Source organism: Dermacentor albipictus, chromosome 1 (assembly GCF_038994185.2).
Source record: "Dermacentor albipictus isolate Rhodes 1998 colony chromosome 1, USDA_Dalb.pri_finalv2, whole genome shotgun sequence".
Classification (NCBI taxonomy): Eukaryota; Metazoa; Arthropoda; class Arachnida; order Ixodida; family Ixodidae; genus Dermacentor; species Dermacentor albipictus.
The window spans coordinates 302,812,651-302,833,892 of NC_091821.1; the positions used below are offsets into that span (position 1 = coordinate 302,812,651).

The 21,242-nt window shown below is 44.7% G+C and overlaps 1 protein-coding gene across 6 annotated transcripts in view; it reads right to left on the reverse strand.

Annotated features, from left to right (window-relative positions):
- mmd (disintegrin and metalloproteinase domain-containing protein mind-meld) overlaps window positions 1–21,242 on the reverse strand; it is a 336,846-nt gene that overhangs the window by 122,763 nt on the left and 192,841 nt on the right. For 5 of the 6 annotated variants that reach the window (XM_065455165.2, XM_065455163.2, XM_065455162.2 and 2 more), the window contains 7 exons: window positions 17,649–17,736; window positions 16,923–16,974; window positions 16,747–16,855; window positions 16,581–16,679; window positions 11,235–11,306; window positions 8,304–8,399; window positions 34–114 (listed from right to left, as the gene is read on the reverse strand). In XM_065455165.2, the coding sequence (XP_065311237.1) occupies window positions 34–114; window positions 8,304–8,399; window positions 11,235–11,306; window positions 16,581–16,679; window positions 16,747–16,855; window positions 16,923–16,974; window positions 17,649–17,736 (597 nt within the window). The remainder of the gene's footprint in view (window positions 1–33; window positions 115–8,303; window positions 8,400–11,234; window positions 11,307–16,580; window positions 16,680–16,746; window positions 16,856–16,922; window positions 16,975–17,648; window positions 17,737–21,242) is intronic. The other variant, XM_065455164.2, reaches the window with a different exon arrangement.

The following is a 21,242-nucleotide window of genomic DNA, read 5'->3' on the forward strand; positions in this document are numbered from 1 at the left end:
CATAGTTTGAAAGTCTCACCAGACACCACTCACCTCCCCAGAATGGCCATCACAGAACTCAGGAATGTCGCACTCGGACTCAGGGATGCGGCACAGCTGGCCAGCAGCACGTAACTGCAGGACACACAGCAGAGCTCCTTTTTTTCATTGCTATGGCCACAAGGACTAACAAAGTACAGGTGTGATTACTTAGTATGTGAAGTCTGTCTGTAAGTGTGTTCTGTGCTATCAAATAAGCACACTGCCTATGGCAATTTTTTCAAGCCGGTAGCACAGATTTATTTATTTATTTGTAAAATACCTTACAAGGACCCTACATGGGGATTGAGTAAGGGGGGCATAGAATGAAGTAAGTACATACAATTTAGTAACAATATGAAAAAAAAAACACCAGCCAATTGCACAACCTGAAAATTAAAGAAACATATTAGCTACATACAGCTGTATATGAGTACAATAAAAAGGAACTCTATAAGTTTGTAACAAACACATTACAGTGCAAGAAAAAAGTAGAAAAAATAACACAAACCATGAGTGTGATATCAATGGTTAACAAGGGTTAACCCTTGTCAGCCAATTTGATATCGCACTCACTCACGAGTTGAGTGAGTGCCTGAATTTCTCATGGTCAGTTTTCGCAGAAAGACGCCCTGCCCTGTCGTCTTTCTGGTGTGTGTCGTTTTGCACTAAACAAAGTGTTCCGCAACTATGTTATCAGGCAGGCTGTTCCAGAGCTGAATGGCACGTGGCATTGCAGACGAGTTAAATGCTTCTGTTTTACCATAGGCGCGCATAATGCTATGGTGATTGTGTAAACTGTGCGACGTGTGCGATGACGTTTCTAGGTGTAGGGAGTGTTTGTTAGTGTGATGAGCATATTTATGAAATAATGACAAAAGGGCTATGTTGCGACAATTACTTAGCAACTGAAGTGAAAGGTGAATTTTTATTTGAGTTACGCTAGAACGGTAGTCATAATTCGGGAAAATGAAATGTGCGGCTCTATTTTGGATTGATTCCAGCATGTTAATTAAGTAATTTTGGTTGGGAGACCAGACTGGAGTGATGAACTCAAGTCGAGGGTGAACAAATGTTTGAAATGCCAGCTTGCAGATAAGTGTAGGTGAGTTTCGAAGGTTACATCGCAGGTAACCCAGTGATCAAGAAGCACTGGCACAGATGGTGGTAATGTGAGAAGTCCAGGAGAGGTTTGTTGAAAGATTAAAGCCTAGATATTTAAATGATGAGGTCCGAGATAATGGGATATTTTTAACACAGTAGGAATAGTCCAAGCTAGTGCCTTTGCGGGTGAAGGGTATCACTTTACATTTTGATGAATTTAGAGTCATTAGCCAGGTGTCACACCAATTAGTAATTTGGTTAAGATCATTTTGGAGGATCAGTTGTTCATCAGAGCTGCTAATAGAACGTTAGATAATGCAGTCATCCGCAAAAATGCACATGTATAATGATGAGTTATTGGTTATGTCCTTAATGTATATCAGAAAGAGTAAGGGACTAAGAGCACTTCCTTGTGGTAGACCGGATGGAACATCTAATAGGAATGAGGAGAAGCTGTTAGCGAAAGTAAACTGCTACCTGTTAGAAAGAACATATTAAAGCCATGGTAGAGTTAGTGAATCAAGTTTTAATGATGATAACTTCAAAAACAGGCGACAATGCGCTACGCGGTCAAAAGCTTTAGAAAAATCCAGAAAGATGCTGTCAGTGTGAAGGTTTGAGTTCATGTTAAAATGTAAATCTGTCGTAAATTCAAGCAGATGCATTTCGCATGACGAACCTCTCCTGAAACGATGTTGATTATACAAAAAAAACTTGTTCGATTCTAGATGATGGTAAACATGAGATGCAATAATATGTTCCATCATTTTACAGTATATGCATGTTAGTGATATCGGTCGGTAGCTCTCAGCGAAGTTTTTGTCAGCGTCATTGAAGGTGAGTGTGACTTTGGCTGTTTTCCAATCTTGGGATATCTGACCTGTCATTAAATATTGATGAAAAATGTGGAATACCTGCTGAAGACGAAACTTTCCAGTTATTAATAAGCTGAACAATACCATCAATAGTAATGTCAATAGGTTCCATGTACTGGTAATGTAAATCTAGGTCTGCAACAATGGGCATAATAGTAATACTTTCTTTCATGAATACGGATGAGAAGAATTTATTAAAAACTTGAGCGCACTCACTGTTAGGAACAGGAATGTTGTTTTCATTGTGTAACGAGATGGCATTAGTATGGCGTTCAGGAGATAAAATTTGCCAGAACTTTCTGGGATTAGATGTTTCAGTTTGCACATTCAGACAAGATGGCAAGTCATGACCGTGCTTTAGCCATATCAGAATGAGATAATGCAAACCAACGTAATGTTAGCCAGCACAGAAGCATAGTACTCAACCAGACGGCACCATGTATCTGTGATTGTTTCTACTATGCTTTGATCAGCAATGAAAAAGAAAAAAAAATGATGTCCTGCTTAGTACAAATCTCTTAGCAAATCATGCACTGTGTGATAACAGATTCAAATGGCCTTCAGTATAACAGAAAAGAATGAATCAGAAGTTTCACTTTAGATAAGCATTCTTTAAAACCTTGGATTGTGGAGAAGGTTGTTGTTGCAGTGCGCTAGCTGGCAATAGCATTCATGCGCCAGAATGGTGGCACCACCGCTCCGCTACACCCAGTGCCACCAGTGCGCCTCTCGGAGTGTAATGCGGATGTTACTTTATCAAAGTGTCAAAGGCACCAACGAGATCAAAGTTAAGAAAGCGCTTCTGTGGCACAGAAAATTACTAGTGCCACCCCTCAACAAGACATGACAACTCCCCTCTCTCGCAATGCCCTCGCTGCCTCCTCAGACGCTTCTATGTCTGAGGAGGCGTCCTCGGCCTCTCTTATAAACGCTTTTGAATTCTTTTGCGTTACCACGGTGGTGCCACTAACACGACTCCTCACCTTTGTCGTGCATGCAGTTCTGTTTATATTATGCTTACGAGCTCCCCACAGGAACGACCATGATTCGTCAATCTGCTCTTGTGTCAATGTCGTTGGTGCGGTGACAGCTGCCTCAGTTATTATTAGTGCTTTTCCATGGCTCCCAATGTGTGCAAGAAGAAGGGAAGACAAGATAGCTCGCACTGGACGGCGTCACTGTTCCATGAGCGATGACTCCAACGCCGGGCTCTGTGTGGTGTGTGTTTCGTCCAGTTTTAAAGTTGTGTGCAAAGCAGCACTTTTATTCAAGACAGTGTCATTGGCTCAGCTCTTGACGTCGCACCAATTCGATTACTTGAGTGAAGGAGATGATAGTACATCATGGGAACCTCCAAAATTACCCCAACCATAGCCTTCTATATAACTTCTGTGCCTGCCAGATTATTGCAATATGGCTATCGTCTATGAAGGTGCCCCTTACGTAGAGTCACCATATCGAGGGTAGTTACACCCCTTGCCAGGTGCGAGGCGACCACCATGGTACGACACTGCCACCTAGTAGCAGCAGCAGACGAATAAGGTTGTTTGCACTCTTCACATAATAATGGTTTTGAGCAGCGGTTGCAGGCTGTTCAGACAGCACGCCAGAGAGTCCACCGTAAGTGGCACCCGCAACAGAAGTTCCAACAGTAGCTGCTTTTTGTTGCTCTGCTAATAATTCTGCAAGCAAAAGTGTGCTGCGGCTTTTTTATTGATGCACATGCTTTATTTTTTGTCAGCAGCGAGCACCAAAAATGTAAAAAGTGTGAACGAGACAACCCTACGTGTCACTGCCATAGTTCAAACGATGGCCACTTCTCGTTGGTTTGCCAATGATCCGACACACACAGAAGTTATATAGGAGGTTATATACGACTGTGCTACAATTAACAACTGTAGCACAGTCATGTGCTATTATCGTCATTGTGATGACATTAGGCATAAATAAATTTCCTTTCAATTTGGAATACTAGTGCAAGAAACAGTCATCACCATCATCATTTATTAACCTTTAAGGACCCTTAACAGGGCATTACATAAGGGGGGGTGGGAACAGTATTGAAATAACATATAAAGGAGCGAATGCTATACGACAATGAATCAACTACGTTACAAGTACGGAGCGCGCACACACACAAAAAGGATACAGTAAGGAGCAGTGGAAAACACAAGGCAAAAAAAAGGGGGGGGGGGGGTAGAACACACATCCTTCCATAGAAGGATGGGATGGAGCAAGTAATTAGGAATAAGCTAACAAACGAAGATATACCTTGTAATAAAAGATTGCCACCCAACAGGACATTGAAATACAAGACAAAGTGTACAAAGCATAATGTAAATCAATATCTTCTATTGGACAACGCCTGTATCGTAAAAGTGGTGTGAGAAAAGAAAAATGCGTAGTTCAAGTTATTTAACAAAAAGCTCAGTTAAGAACTGCCTGAATTTTTCAGGATTTCTCTCAAGAGCAACTGCTTCGAGAAGGCAATTCCAGTCTTCAATGGCTGCGGGAAGAAATTATTTGTTGAATGCAAGAGTCGAACCATGAAGGCATTGGACACTGTTGGAGTTGAACAGGCGGCAAGAAGTTCGAGCGGGTGGCAGTAACAGTGTACCATGCAGGTGAGAAAAGTTGTGATATAGCTTATGGAACAGGCTGAGACGTGAGATTCTGCGTCTTACTGCTAAAGGGGGTAGTTCAAGAGTTGATTGAATGTGGGTTACGCTGACGTGTGTATTATAGTTAGATGAAATAAATCGGGCAGCACGATTTTAGACCGACTCGAGAGAGGTAATTAAATAATCTTGGTAAGGGCTCCAAATGGAAGAGGCATATTCGAAATTGCTCCTAACGAAGGTTTCGTAGGCTATTTTCCTGATATCCAGGGGGAACAGACGTAGTTAAGTAACCTAGCGACCTTGAGGTATCAGTTACAACATTTGAGATATGCTCTGACCATGTCAGTTTACTGTTAATGAGGCCGCCTAGATATCAGTAAGAGCTAGCATGTGATAAAGCTGTCGAATTAAGGGAATATTGCAAAATCAGATTGTTTTTTGCGTGAAGGGTGCTTGCACTTACATATGAAATATGCACAGTTGTAAGTCTGTGCTCATGTGTCTTAGCCTCTTCTCTGTCGTCATGTCGTGTGCGAAAAGCTTCATTCATGTCCTACCAACATGCCCAAACAGTCACCTTAGTTCCTTTATAGTGTGAAGAAGAAGACGCGCCTCGCGGCACAGCCGCATCGCCAACGCACGGCTCGTCTCGGCTCGCACTTTTGATTGCTGGCGTCCGTTTGGACAGTGCTTCAGGCTCCTTCGCCGTTCCCGGTTGCTGTGCCTTTACATTAGGAGCCGCCAATAAACCTTTTCTCAATTGGTGGAGGTGCGGGGTACTCAAACCCCGTCGCTTGAAACCCTGGAGCTGACATCAAGAATGCTACCACCTGCCATGACTGACAGCTCCTCCCAAATGGCACCGACGCCACAGTCCGTCACCTGCACCGGCGTTCCACGACAACGGGACCCCGAGGTCTTCAGCGGTGCAGACGACAAAGACGTAGAAGACTGGTTTGCGTCATATGAACGGGTGAGCGCACACAACAAGTGGGATGATCCAGCCAAGTTAACTCACGTCATCTTTTATCTAGCTGGTGTTGCCCAACTGTGGTTTCACAACCACGAAAGTGACGTGCCCACATGGTCAGTCTTCAAGACAACCTTTACGGAAGTGTTCGGCCGACCCGCTGTTCGCAAGCTGCGTGCCGAACAGCGCTTGCGCGGCCGAGCACAGCAGATGGCAGAAACGTTCACAAGCTACATAGAAGACGTCGTGGACCTTTGTAAACGAGTCAACGCCGCAATGCCCGAAGCTGAGCGAATTCGCCATATACTGAAAGGCATCGATGACGGCGCATTCCAAATGCTCCTAGCCAGGAATCCGCGCACTGTGTCTGAAGTTGTCAGCCTATGCCAAAGTTAGGATGAGTTAAGGAAGCAACGTGCTTCGACTCGGCGTCCTTTGGGAAGCGACGACTTGTTGGCGAGCCTTGACAACATGTACGACCCATCCTCATTCCTTCAGCGGGTCAAGGACTTTGTGCGTGAGGAAGTTGCCAGCCAACTTTCTTTAGTCCCCTTCACTCAGGAGCCCACCTCCTGTGTTCCAAACACGCTCCGCACCCTCATTTCCGAAGAGGTTGCCCAAGTTGTCCCTTCCGCACGCCATCAGCCGCCTGCAGCCGCGAATCTCAACTCTACGCGGGCAGTGCAGCCTGTCGCCACGCCTCTCACCTATGCGCAGCCAGTCCTGCCTGTGGCCGCGCCTCTTACGTACGCGCAGGCAGTACGCAGGCCTCCACAGGCGTCCTTCACGACCCAGTCCCAACCGCTGCCACCGGAAGCCCATGCTACATCTTGGACCGCACCGCGAGCTAATCCTTGGAGGACACCTGACAATCGACCCATCTGTTATTCTTGCTGCACTCCCGGACACGTCGCCCGATATTGCCGCCGTCGCCCTCAAGCGTTCGGCGACGCCTCGCGGCCCTTCCAGTACGGCAGCCAGCCATTTCGCCAATACGCAGCTCCTTCCCCCCAACCGTACGCTCGTGCTGACATCCCAGAATTTCCCTCGCATCGCTCGCCATCCCCTCGCCGACGCTCGCTCTCCCCAATGCGTCGGCGACCCGCACCACCTGACTAGGAAAACTGAACGTCGCAGTTCAAGAGGCAAGAACTGCGTCTTATTCGAACTGTCAAAGTCCTCGCGCCTCTCCTGCTAACGTGGTCGAAATTTGTGTAGAAGGTGTTCCTGCATTAGCTCTTGTGGATACCGGCGCAGACGTTTCTGTGATAGCCGCAAAACTGTGCCGTTCGCTGCGCAAGGTGACCACGCCGCTTTCTGGTCTGTCGCTTCGTACGGCAAGCGCGCAGCACTTCACTCTGCACGCAGCCTGTACTGTACGTGTGCTTATTCACGGCATTGTTTACATCGTCGAGTGTATTGTTCTTCCCACCTGCTCGCATGACGTCATCCTCGGATGGGACTTCTTATCCAGTCATAAAGCCGTGATCGACTGCGCACGTGCCGAAGTTGAATTTGAAGTTGAAGTTGAGCCTACGCATACCATCGACACGCTCCTTCCATACCGTCCTGACTCCTCCGAGTGTCTACCTGTTTCCGACGTCGCCCGACAAGCCGAAGAATGCCGCCAGCTAGCGCGCTCCTTTACGGCAGAGCACCAGCAGCGCCAGAAAGAAAACCGCATCGACACGCATCCAAACACGACCTACACTCCAGGCGTTCTTGTGTGGTTGTCGGTCCCTTTCCAAACACCGGGGCTTTCCTTGAAACTCGTCCCAAAATTCGAAGGGCCTTACCGAATCTTGGAGCAAACATCCCCGGTGAATTTTCTCATTGAGCCCCTGTCACCACCTGAAGACTTGCGCCGGCGTGGACCTGACATTGTCCACGTCTCGCGTCTCAAGCCCTACTACGACCCTCTGCCTCCCGATTCTTAAGGCGCCAGGATGGCTCTTTTTGTACGGGGGGAGATTGTGAAGAAGACGTGCCTCGCAGCACAGCCGCATCGCCAATGCGCGGCTCATCTCGGCTCGCGCTGTTGATTGCTGGCGTCCGTTTGGACAGTGCTTCGGGCTGCTTCGCTGTTCCTGGTTGCTGTGCCTTTACATTAGGAGCCGCCAATAAACCTTTTCTCAATAGGTTTTCTATGAGCTGTAAAAAATATCAGCAACTGCCTGTTTAATTTATTTTCGCCAGTACTAGAGATGCGAACAAGTTTAAAAACTAGGCCTATACCTTCACGCTTTCTATTACCTACTATTCTTTTTCTTTAAATAGTGAAGGTTCAATTTGGTTTCTTTCCAATACCAACAAATTTTTTTAATTGTTTGGTTGCGTGTCATGAGTGCTGTGTTACACCAAAGATGCATGAATCTTGTCCAATTATGTGTACTTGAAAAGCATGTATGAAACAACGATATATATATTGTTCTTGTACTGCTTGAGGATATTAATAAAACCAGGCGACTGATGCTTTGTGTTGCAGCTGGACCTGATTGCCCCTGTCTTGGGACATTTTTTATCAGGAACGTCAGGAATTGCAAAGGCAGACGGTGCACAAATACACGAACAATCCAGTGCACGTGGCCGACTGCATACCTGGAACAAACACTCTTCACCAGTGCTCATCGTAGATGGTGCCACTTGTCCAGCTCAAAAGAGCAGCGCACGAGACTGACAATGCGATTTTCTCAGGATATGATGTGCAGCACCTACCTTGCAATTCTCACAGCATGGCCCTGCAGAACAGTTTGCTTCAACACGCAGCTTGCATGTGATCGGGTCACAGCAGGGGTCAGCCTTTGCACACTCCTGGAATGACACAAAAATGTATTTTGGAAAATAACTCTTTAATGAAGACTGAGAAAACTACTTTGGTAATGTTTCTAGAAAGCGTTCTTTAAAAAGACAATGAAATCGCTGAAGGGCAAGTTTCTTGAGTCCTTGTTGATGCAATTGAATCTGTGAGAACTGTAGTCCTTGTTGATCAAGCTTGAGAACAGCAATACGCCATGGAGAGTTGACATCCTCATGCGCCATACCAGTCCTTGCTTATGCCCTCACTAGGGCAGGATCAACTCCAAGACAGCTGTTCAACAGCCACACAACAGAGAACAAAGCACTGGCTCTAATGCAGAACCTAATGTTATGAACAACAAACTTGAGCAGTGCATTTTGAAAGAAACACCTCAAGCCAAGTCAGCCCCACCCGAATAGTTCAGTTCATCCAACTGGTTTACTTGCCAAGGCACAGATGTTTATTTGAACTGACTTGAGTGAGACAGAACTATGTTTGTTGAACACAAATTAGTTCTACAAACACAAATCTGTCATGTGTTCATGAATATTTGTATATTTATATGTCAAAACTGAAAATAATAAGAAGTAAGTATGTACTTGTCTTTGTCCCCCATGAATCCCCGAATTGAATAGTCAATATATCCACAAATCTGAATGCTTTTTTACTAGTTTTTGTATACTTCAAATGATCAGCTTTGCACAAGCAAACATGAAACTGAGGCACAAATTCAATAACTTGCGTACCAGCCATCATAACTGATATCGTAGCATGGCAAGCTGCATTGCTCAGGGGCTAAACTGCGGCAATTTTTACTAAAATTTAATTCAGACATAGCACTCAACATTCAGGTATTGTTTGGTGGCATAGTATACTTCCCATGGAGATAAAGCACCAGTGTGCTCCCTTAAGGTTACATTTGAACATGCTTCCTGGCAACATTCTTTTATATAACACGATCGAGGAATGGACTCACTTTGCAGAGCTTTTTGTAATTATATTGCTGTGATTTCCTGCTCAATGGGTTTAAGTGAACACTTCATAAGTCAGCAGCCAAGCCAACAACACGGTAGAATGTTGAACGGTTTCATGGTGTCAGTTCCCTTAATGGCTACTACCGTGAAATTGTTTTGTCCGTTTGTAACGGACAGCGAATCTCGTTGAGATTTTGATTCCTCGAAAAAAATGGCCACAGAAACACTTGTCATGCATGCTTCAAATGATGTTTATGGAGGAAGCACTTAATTGTACAAGAGCTTCTGAGTGATTTAAGTGGTTCCAAGTGAAGAGATGTGCATCAAAGACCATCTTCATTATGGCCAACCTTCAACCAGTGGTGCCTACAAGAATGTCGAAAAGGTTGCACAAAATAACCAACTAGATTCATCACTACACAACTGAGAAGCAGCTGGTGCGATTTGGAGTGCTTGTGAGTGGATCTTGAGAGTTGCATTTGGGTGTGAGACACATAGCCACAGAGCTCACCAAAAGGACAAAGAAACAAAACAAAGAACACTGCAGGATCTGAAAAATCACACTTAACAGAACCCAAACCTTCTTCGAAAATCATCACAGAAGATGAAAGATGATGCTATGGGTATTTAAATAAAATTCCAGGGTTTCATGTGTCAAAACCACAATAAGATCATGAGGCACGCTGTAGCGGCGGACTCGGGATTAATTTTTGACCACCTAGGATTCTTTCGTATATGCCTAATACACCGTGCATGAACGTTTTTGCATTTCGCCCCCATCAAAATGTGGCTGCCGTGGTTAGGATTGGGCTTAACAGCACCACGTCAAAGCCACCATGGCAGGTGTGGTGCCATGGGTATGACCACGAAAACTAGCCCAATGTGTTTTCATTCCAAATCCACCATTAGCCCTCCATAAGAGGCCAAAATTGCTCAGGCCCATCTCATAAGGGCAGGCACTGCGCCCGCATGAGCGGGGCCTGAGCCATTTTGACCAATCACAGAAGGCTAATTTGAAAAGAACAGTAACAGAATAGAATAGGTTTTGCTTTCCCGACCAAGTTTTGAGCTTATTGAAGACACCTGCTTCATCATGACCAAGAAAAGGGGAAAAGAATGCGACACATGCACTTGTGTGAAGACAATGGCCATCAGTGGTTTCGTTCTTCATTGGTGTTTGTAAAATTGTAAGGCGAGAATTTGTTCCTCCTGGACAGACTGTCAATCAGCAATTTTAATTGGAGATATTGAGGCGATTGAGAAAGAATGCGCAAGGGAAGCACGCAAAATTGTGGAATGTGGGCAATTGGTTTTTTCATCACGACAGTGGCCTAACTTTTGCTACTTTGTTTGTGACGTTACATTTAGCCTTTTAGAGATGGGCCAGCGTTCCCCAGCAACTCTGTTTGTTATACCAAGTGCCTTGTCATTTTATTTTTTATTTCTTAAGAAGAGCTGATAAAGAAAGATGATTTGTTACGATAAATAAAGTGAAGATAACTTTACAGGGACCACTCAAGCATTAAGCTTGAGAAGTTCCAGAGTTGTTTCGAACAATGGGAGAAAAGGTTGGACAAGTCTACTGACTCTGATGGAGATTGCTTGCAAAGAACCTAGGTGCTTTTTCTTCTAAATGAAAATAAAATTTTTCTTTTGGAGACACTGCAGTTTTTTTTTTCTCCCTCATAGTGGCACCATGCACAGACGATGCGCATAAACAGTTCAGATTCAAAGGTGTATGCACAAATGCTAATGGTGTAAGTCACCTTCAGGTGTATGTATAATTTGTTTGCAAGAAAAGCAAAAATTCAAAACTCAAACCCTCCCCCCCCTTGTGTGATGTTGGCGTGGTAACTGTGCAAGCAGCCTGCTCACCTCCATAGTGCCGCAGTCACAGTCTTCGTCCTGCTCCTTGATGCCATTGCCACATGAGCGAAAGTCTTCAAGCTGTGGGAGTGCAAAGAGCAAGGGAAAATTGCTAAAGCAAGCACCTTGACGGCAATAGTAAGTTCAAGCATTCTCTGCCGAACCAATGGGCATCACTAAATAAACCAGCATGAATACTGAAGAACAGAAGCGTTGATGTTACTATGTGAGCTGTGTAATTCTCTCAGAAAAGCAACTTCAAGAATACTGCATCAGCGAAGCACTAACATTTTCAAGTGGAGACTGTGGTGGAAAATACAGTAACACCAGAACGTTGTATATCCTGCTTGCAAAATAGCTAGGCTTAGAGGAGCCAGTAAGGCCGAGCAAGCAGCAAAAAGCACACGAAGCTTAAGGAAATCGAAGAAAAGCAGCAGATCAACAACTCAAAGCTAACTGATGCCATTGTGCAGGTGGGGAGTCAATGAACTTGCTGCCTGCCAGACCACACTTTCAAGGTGCTGCATGAATCATTTTTTGGGGGACCAAAATGTAGGCCAACATCCTATCGCATAACACCTCAGTGGAGTGATGTCGCCAGCAGACCAATACTCCCAGCAGACTAGTATAGTACTGCCATTGTAGCTTTCAGCGGACCAATTCATTACCATGTTTTGCAAGATGTGAGTCTTCTTTTTGGAACTTTGCCTTCACTTTTCATTCTGCTTGCAAGAATAAATAAGTGAGACAGCACTATTGAATTTTACATATTACAGCTGCTGACTGACTTTTTGAACCAAGACAAGGCTGATAAAGCAGCGCAGAAAATAGAGTAGTCAAGGAAACCAAAATTGGAGTAAAAATAATTGGTGCACCTTACATCAATGGCAAAGCTCATTGGTGCACACTTTGCTCAGTCATGTGTTATATGATCGACTCAAATTTTATGATAAGCATGCATTTTATGTACTATATGACGCAGCACACATTGATGCAACATTAGAAGGTCACAAACAGCCCAACCATGCATTGCTCTAAAGCCACGAATGCATTCAAAGGAGTGCAATGACACGTGAGCTTTCCCGCTTGCATTGTCTAGGTATGTTATTTTATATTCTAGGCTGGCCATTAGCTGTCAGCTATGAATTTGCGAGCCACTTCTGGCACTTCTGGAATTTGCGGGCCATAAGTTGATTGTGTGCACAATGTCTGTCTGTTGTTGACTAAACCGATGGTACATGACGACAACCAGTAGGACCACAGTCTTAAAGCTTCCAGTTTGTGTAGCTTTAACAAAATGTCAGAAAATTATATTGCACAAAGCAGAAATATCTTAAGAAACCTGAGCTGCTGATGTGGTGGTGTAGCACGACACTCAACGTGTACATTTTAAATTGTTCCCATCAGCAAGATAAATGAGATAATTGAACATTCTGCATAGAGAAAGAAGGTGAAGTGAAGATGAGGTTTGCAAAATTTTAAGGCGATGAGTAGATTGGAATAGTCACAATTTATCGCTAAAATAATGGCACAGACTTGGACATTCTACTGAAAGTGAAGCACTGTTGTTTGCAAATGGTTTTCAGCACAGCAGTAGATATCGGTGTTTCTGTCACAGACAGGTCTTTGCCGTCTAAGATGTCTGTCAACAAACTGTCAACACCCTCACAATTGTCATTGGCATGTCATTATTGTCATGCCACCATTGTCATTATTGTTTTGCCATTGAAACATACATGTATATTATTTTGCTTGTGTGTTAATAAAACAAGCAAGAACAATCTACCTATAATTAAACTGCCTTGTGCAATAAACGATTTAGGGCTGCAAACAGTGTCCACAGGGGATATGTCAGTGATTGCATGTAACCTTTGCGAGTACACTACTAGTAGAATTAATTGTGACCTGAACACTGTAACAACATTATCTATTAGGGTTGCTTAAATGAGACAATTGTCCACATAGAAAGGAGGCACTGATTTACCATTGCTTCAGGGTAGTTTCTGCTTATTTCATCTAAACAGCATTCAAGCAACATTCAAGTGACACGAAATCCAGCTTATTCCTTTCCGATTACATAACACCAGCAGTTGATACAAAGTATGCAGCATCCTTGCCCAACATCATTTGGGAAGAATACATATATATACACTTAAACCTTAATATGGTGAACTTCAATATAACAAAATTCTTGGTATAACAAAGGATTTAACTTTTCATAACCTTTTGTCCATAGAACCCTATGTATGTAAAACCTCAATTTAGTGAAGTGTGTTTGTATGCGATTTCAATATAATGAAATTTCGCTTCTGCTGCAAAGGAATGCCGAAACAACAAATGGAAACTTCTGCTGACACAGATGATCAAATGAGTTAATTACAAGCGGTGGCTTGCAAACACACCTCTCCAATTGTGCACAGCACGACAAGAGTGACTGCTGAAGTGGAGCTGCATCGTGTTCCACATAAAGTCCAAGTGTGGGAAGATCCTATCACGTCCCACGCACTTTGTGCTTTAAGTGTGAGTGGAAGTGTGTGAAGGTTAGACAGGAAAGATGGTGGCTTCACGAGTGCCGCCTTCCCACGTGAGCAAAGGGACAGAACGGGAGGGGAGCGAACTCATGGTAACGTGATCAAGCGCACATGATGGGCGGGGTGGGGGGTGTGGAGTTAAGCTGGTGCGCATTGCGATTACTGTCGCGTCTCGGCCGTGGCTGTAAGCACGGTTCAGCGCATCTGCAGCCATGCACCCTGCTTGAGAGGTAATGAGCCGTCTTCCTGTGTGCTTAGGATTGGAAGTTGCATAATCTAAAGTTTTGGTGAGCCATTAGAGCGAGAGGCAGATGAAGCATTTGCTCCCCGCTGCCGGCACTTTTCATGACAACGTCGTCCCAATGCGGGTGTCGCTATCAGCTGTGAGGGCTGAGTACAGGCGAAATCGTGGCTGGCTTTGCCCAATTCGTACCACCGATGTGAAGATATCGTCAACATGGCATGAAACTGTATCATTCGTTGCTGACTACTAAATTCATCAAAATGAATTGTTTTTTAATTCAAATTTGCTTTTCTCGATAGCCCGATAGTTCAGAAAATTCTGTGGCCCCTTTTCATGCAAGAAAAATCGATCAGAAAATGTCCTTATTTTTATAAAAAAGTTGAATTCCAATACAATTAAATTTCAATATAACAAAGCAAATTTCCAATTTTACCTACTTCGTTATATAGAGGTTTATTTGTATTTACTTATGCATGGCTTCATATTGTGTGGTAAGTTGTCTCTTTTTCCTTCTGCCACAGCCATTTTGGGATGGCTGTGCTTTACTGACGAATCTTTAAAATGCCAATAAATAGTAATACACTGTAAGACACCAGGTAGACACCAGAGGAAATGATATGATTGCGAATTTAATAAATTAGAAAACATATTTCTTTCAAAATGTAACTAAAAGAGTGAGACTTAGCAGCATAACCTCAATCGCCCGAACTAGACCAATGTTTTTCAACATTGAGCAATGTAGATTGAGCAATGGAGATTGTAGATTGCAAGGTTTCCCATATGCTGCTCAAAAGATCATGCAGCAGCACAGGCATTAAAGTCACAAGCAATAGTTAATTTTTATGCGTTTGAAAATTTGCTGCACAATTGTCAAACATTATGCAATATAATATGACATTCATCATGTTACAACAATTCTGTGGTAATTATTTCTGCTGTTGAGGTAATGAACACATGGAAAGTCAAGGAAACGTACCGCCATAAGATGTGCAATCACGTCCATCATTTAAAACAATAATATCTGTGAGACAGAGCAAGCACATTATGTTGAAAAACATCACTTGCTGTATGAACTTTCAAGTCTTCATTATACACTGTCCTGTTGAAGTACCTAGACATGGCAGTGATGTAGAAAGAATGACCAAGTATGACTGAGAAAATTTTCAGAGCTCAGCTCTTAGGCATCCGTTCCTGCGTTGAGTGTCGGTGTCAGCGTGTCGTACCTCATAACCGAGTGAACAAGCATAGTGAAAGATGAAAGCAAAAGCGGAGCACAGCAGGAGGTGAAAGTGGGGGAGGAGGCTAGAGTGAAGGTACGAGGTGCAAAGCAGAGAAGCAAAGGGGAGACGGCCTTTGCTTGCGCTGTGTTGCCGGCGGTCACCGCAGCCGCATTGGCCGATCTCATCTACGCTTCCAAGGGGGAGCTAGGGTGGTGTGAGGTGGGGAGGGCTACACTCGCCCGCGGCGCCAGCTGCTGATGTCAGTCCACAATACCAGCGCATGTGACAGGGATCACTGCTGCAAGGGACAACGGTGAGCGGCTAAGAGCAAGGCTCGATGTGACGCTCCCTTGGGTGTTGTCGTTGCTGACACTGGTGGCATGATTTCCTTGCAACGAAGGGCTGCTCTCGCTGTAGGTAGAACGAAAGCGTGAGAAGAAAAGCGTAGTGCCATGCAAGACGGGCTGTGCCATGACGATGGCTACGATATGGTGCCAGAGTAGCGCACGTTGTCTGTATGGAAACAAAACGCTGCATGAGCAGAGGTCTGCCTGCAGCAGCTGCTGTGAATCACACCCACGCGACACCCATGTACTGCCTCTCACAATCTCCCGATTAGCAAGGCACTCACGCCAGACCTCACTCTGTTTGCAAAGCGCCGCATAAGACAGATTGTCCATGCCAGCTATGCTACTCACAGCGTTCCCTTCCTAATCTAAACCGTGTACCTGTATAATCACAATACAAAATATTGGCAAGCAAAATGAAAACACATATAGAGCTGCGCTCAAATTTCACATTAGGGGGTATCGTAATCACCACTGAACTTTTTTACTTGGTCAGCTGCTACATTATAGTCATGCACAAATAAAGAATACCAGAAGGTGCTTTGATACCATGTTTGTTGTTTAGCTTGTCCCCAGGATGACAAGCATCTGTATTATACATCTTAACAAAATGTATGCTGTTGTTAGAGTAGTAGTAGTAGTAGTAGTAGTAGTAGTAGTAGTAGTAGTAGTGATGATGGTGGTGGTGGTGATGCCTTTGGAGGCAAAACAGTGGAACTGCAACACAATAACCATGGCCTGGCAAACCATCTTATGGTATGATCAAATGCCTCAGCTATTACGGGCCACTGTCTTGCCAGAAGTGGCAAGGAGTCTACAACTTTTCAGGCAACACTGACCTATGCTACTGTGCAGCTAGCGCTCAGATGAAAGCAAACATGAGGTCTAAGCAGACAGACTAAAGGCTTCTGGCATTATGTATATGGCAGCTGCTGGCCCACTGTTCTGCAGACAGCACACTACACTAGCCTTTCCAAGCCCTCTGGACTGCTGACAAATCTAGGAGTGCGTGCCTTTGTCACGCCTTCGTCAGTACTTCCGTGAGGTGCCAACGGTGTGCAGTGAATTGGCACTGACGAAGGTCCCTGAAGGTCACCACAGTCCAAAAGAACCTGGAACACATCGTGTGGACATCACAGCGTCAGGGAGCCGCTGGCTGCCACCTCTTACACTCCTTACCTGGCCAGGCTTGTTGAAGAGGCAGATGCCATGGCCAATGCGCAGTGCGTTAATGTACTCCTCCAGGCTGCATGATGAGAAGTGGTACGGCTGGATGTGGTTGGTTCCTCTGCAAAGTAAGCAAAAGTGTGGCACAGTGCAGAACAAGACTCCTTCTTGTAAACAGGCTTACTCACAGAATGCCAGGTGCCATTATGCAGCCCCACGAGTCCTGGCACTGGCAGTTTCCTACAGAACAAGGTCATTTGCACTGAACAAGATCATCTCTTGCCATCGGTGGATATTCACGCCACCAAGTCACAAAAGGGCTGTTCCCTCATCAATCCAGCCCAGAACTTAGGCAACCAATTTCGTGAGCGCAGAAGAAAGTAGCCAATGTGCCTTTCAATTTAAGCACAGATGCATTGGCTGCAATGAGGCTTAGTCTTTCTTTTTTGTTGAATCTCACTAGGCAGGCTGTTGCAGCCTGCCTAGTGAATTTTTCTGCGCCTAGCTCACCCTTTCCAAGATCAAGCTGTGGGCATGATGGGATGATGACAGTGAAATCACTAAGACAGAATGACTACGATCGAACAACCATGGTAACTTGACAATGCAGGAATGATCACAAGTAGGAGTGTAAAGATAGGAATGCCATCCTGTGTGTGAGCTATATGACATGACAGTAGCCAGCCAGCCAGCAGCAGCAGGGAATGTCGAAGGAATAGGCAATGAAAGCTCTGCTGTAAAATGTCTGAGAATGTGGCATACTATGCTGGAGAGCCTGTATTAATGATAGCTTAATATCATATACACATGACAATGGATGCCTGAACATAAAACAGTTCAAGTCAACATTAGGATTAACATCTAGAGCAGTATAACTGGAGGTACTGCCAAGTTCAACAGATAATGCCACTGACCTCCGTCGTCATGGCTCATTCCAAGATTGTGGCCGAGCATGTGAGTCATAGTACTGGCCACCAGATGGGGCTCGTACACATTTGTGTCCTGCACATGCAAACAGAAAATGCCATGTACAGCAGAACCTCGTTGATATGATCCCGCTACATACAATTTCCCGGCACCAACATTCACGATTGATAACATGAAAAATGACCCGACTGAGTTACACTTACTTTTTGCTCGTTGATATGTTCTCGAAAAACAGGATTTTTTGGCACCAACATTCAGTACATTGCCAAACTGCAATCGTATGATACGTTTTCCGGTCACTAGATCACATGTAAAGAAAATGCGTGGAGTGCGCGCGATTGAGACTAGTAGCTGCTTGTCGCGGCACCTTCACTGCAATACTCACCCGCCCGTCTCACGTGAAAATGCCGGTGTGCACTAGGGGGAATGCACATGACATCGTCCGCCAGGAGTGCTAGCGGTGCCCGCCATAACTGTAGAAGCAAGGCATCCCACTTGATCAATGAGAAGATTAGAGGAAAGGGGACCCACGATTGTCAGAAGTAAACAAGAAGGATAGAAAAGCAGCTAAGAAATTTTGGGAACATCTCAACTCCTTGAGTATAAGACTAGCTTCGAGCAGAAGTTTAAAGTTCCATCTCAAGGTGTTCGGCTAGAAGAAGATAAGGCAATGGAACATATAAGAACAATGATGACAAAAAAAAATAAAAGAGCAATCAAACATTGCATGTACTCTATCAGACGAAGATAGCCTGGTTAGTGCAGTGGCTCCACTTGAACACAGTGAGTAGGAAAGGGCAGAGAAGAGGATTTCTAGTAGCATGCTGACAGGTGCCGATAGAATTCCAATCATGTTAATAAAGACATTGGGCCCAAAATCTAAGCAAGCATTAAAAGAGGTAGTGAGCAAAACGATAATGGACGGTAGAGTCCCCATTGGGTGGAGACTAAGCAGGATATAATAAGGGAAAGGAGGACAGAGCCGACATAAACAACTACTGTCCCATAACAGTGATGTCAGTGGTTTACAGGGTGGTGATGCAGTTTGTAAAGGACAGACTGCAGGCATGGGTGGAGGGCGAGGATGTGCTGGAGGAACTACAAAATGGGTTCCGGAAACAAAGGAGGTTAGAGGACAATCTGTTCCCATTGACACAGCGTGTTGAAATAGCAGAAAAGAAACACAGGCCCCAGCGGGTGGCATTTCTGGATATCAAGAGGATTTGTGGGACATATTAGGCACACTAGAGGTGGAAGATGGAGTAAATAATCTTTAAAAGATATCTATAAAAGTAACAACCCAATGGGCATTGAAACTCCCTCGGACGTCCGGATAAGATCCCGACGTCCAAGTCCTACAGCAGTCGTCCTGGGGACATCCAGTGGATATCATTATCGGACTAACTTTAACATCCACTTCTTATCCTCCTGCGGACATCCTTAGGTCATTCGTGCTGGACATTTCGCCAATATCCTGAGCATGACTTTGTTCGGATTTGAGTGACGAACTGCTCCCTTGCTGAGCATTTCTGCGCTTGCAAATACCAACGTAGAACCGACCTCGAGTTCGTTCAAGCTATAGCCACAGCTAACTTTGTTCAATAGAGGCATCAACGTTTGTCGGCGAAATATATCAACGAGTCTTCAAACATGCGGCATAAAATAAACCACATTCGATCTAATTCTACCCGCCCATGGGATTTCCTTCTTCTGGTGGAGAGCATACAGGTACCCACGGAGGCAGGTTAGTGGACTGGTTCTAATTATAACGAACAGCGTGATCGTAAAAGGTACGTGCATGCACATGTGACCGCCTCATTTTGCAGAGCCACAGAATGATTTCTGTGCTTACAGTGCTCACGCGTTATCACGCATATCCTTTGTGAGCCATCACGCTCGCCAGGCATCGATGTGACCAGAGATCAACTGCGCCATTGTATAGTTGACGTCCATTCACGACGCTTTTCAAATAATAATAAACAGCAGCCACACATTTGGAAACTTCATAAATATTTCGATCTTCTCTAAAGATGCAGAAAACGTGCCGCAAGCATACCCAATACTACCAATGCAATCTTTTCTGAAGCTTCGCATACCCTGCATTTTTTTTTTTGCGGGAGGCTATTTCTTTTTATCGCGCGGGTTCTTTCCGGCAATATTTTTGGAAGTGTGCATCAGCAGAATTTCACTGGTGGCATTAACCCTTTCGTGTTTACATTGATGTTGTGACAGTTAACAACACAATAATTTCCAGTCATTCGAAGAGGCGCCGTCGGAAACAAGAGACGTTTCGCGCGCAGCGCGAGCTAAGCGCGGGCGCGACCTTGACGGGAAGCAGCGAAAACGTACACCTGTGGGAGGTGAAATAATTCCGCCGGGAGAGAAGCGAGCACCATGCGAGTGCTGGCCTCTAGGATGAAACTTGGCCTGCGAAAAAGGCGCGAAGGCGAGCGTTTCGCGCGTTTATTGTGAGTGCGGAGGCACCATTTTCAGTTGTCACTACGGCTGCGCAAGGTGGTCAAGACTGTTGTTTCTTTCTCCTGAGCTCCTGGCCGGGTTGGCCCCGCAGTAAAGGTAAGATGAAGCGTGCCTGGACTTTATACTGTACCATGTCTTGTCGGTGTGGTCTACAGGCCACATATGCGCAGTAGTTCGCGTGAGCGCCTTTCTTTTAGTCGCATATATGCAAGGAGGTGCTGCTCTACGCGATTGCTTGCGGTCGCATATGTTGCTGGGAGCTGCTATTCACTATTAATACGGTGTAGTGCGCGTAAAGTATGCAGAAAGCTCGCAAGAGATTTGCTGAAGAGAAAGCGGCACGGGAGACGAAAAAATCCCTTCAACTTGTCCATTCTGCGTGCACCAGGCAGGAGTGTTCTTCGACCGAGCAGCCGAGCGCCAATACCACTGAACCACTGCTGCGGGCTAGAATACTTGTGACTTTAAAATTCCTTTTCTGGTGTATTGGCTGGAGTAGTGCCTTCATAGACTGCAGTTGATCATTTGATATTGTAACATTATTTGTGCACAATTTTGTGCTTAAATTCATTGTTTTCACAGTTTTCTTCTCCATTGAATGACTGATTTACAATGCTGATATTTATGTCACTTTTCAGATTCTGAGTGACAAAAGGGTGTGAAATAGAAGGCATCAAGGCATCAGTGGGCATTTTGTCTTCACTGAGTACTTCAATGAGTGAAGGGCAGCCAGTCCACTGCAGTCTTTCTTTCTCGCAAGTCATGGCTGCATGCTTCTGAACGGCCTTTTTTGTGTGTATCGATCTTAATAGATTTTCTGTTGACATGTCTCCTTTCTTGTAGTCCTCTCACTATATTTCTATTATTTTGTAATCGATTCCATTGCAGTATTTTTGTCAGTCTTATGCGGCTACTTCCGTTGCAGTTTGTGTTACCACTAAAGAAAGCTGAACTAGCTGGTAAATGTTCACACTTTTGCATACAGCACAACATGCATAAATGCACAGTACCACTTGTGTGTACTTCCTGTTGTCCATTGTCATGTTACGTGGTATTGTAGGAACCATGCTAAAGTGTAAGCTTACTACTATCTCAATTCAAGT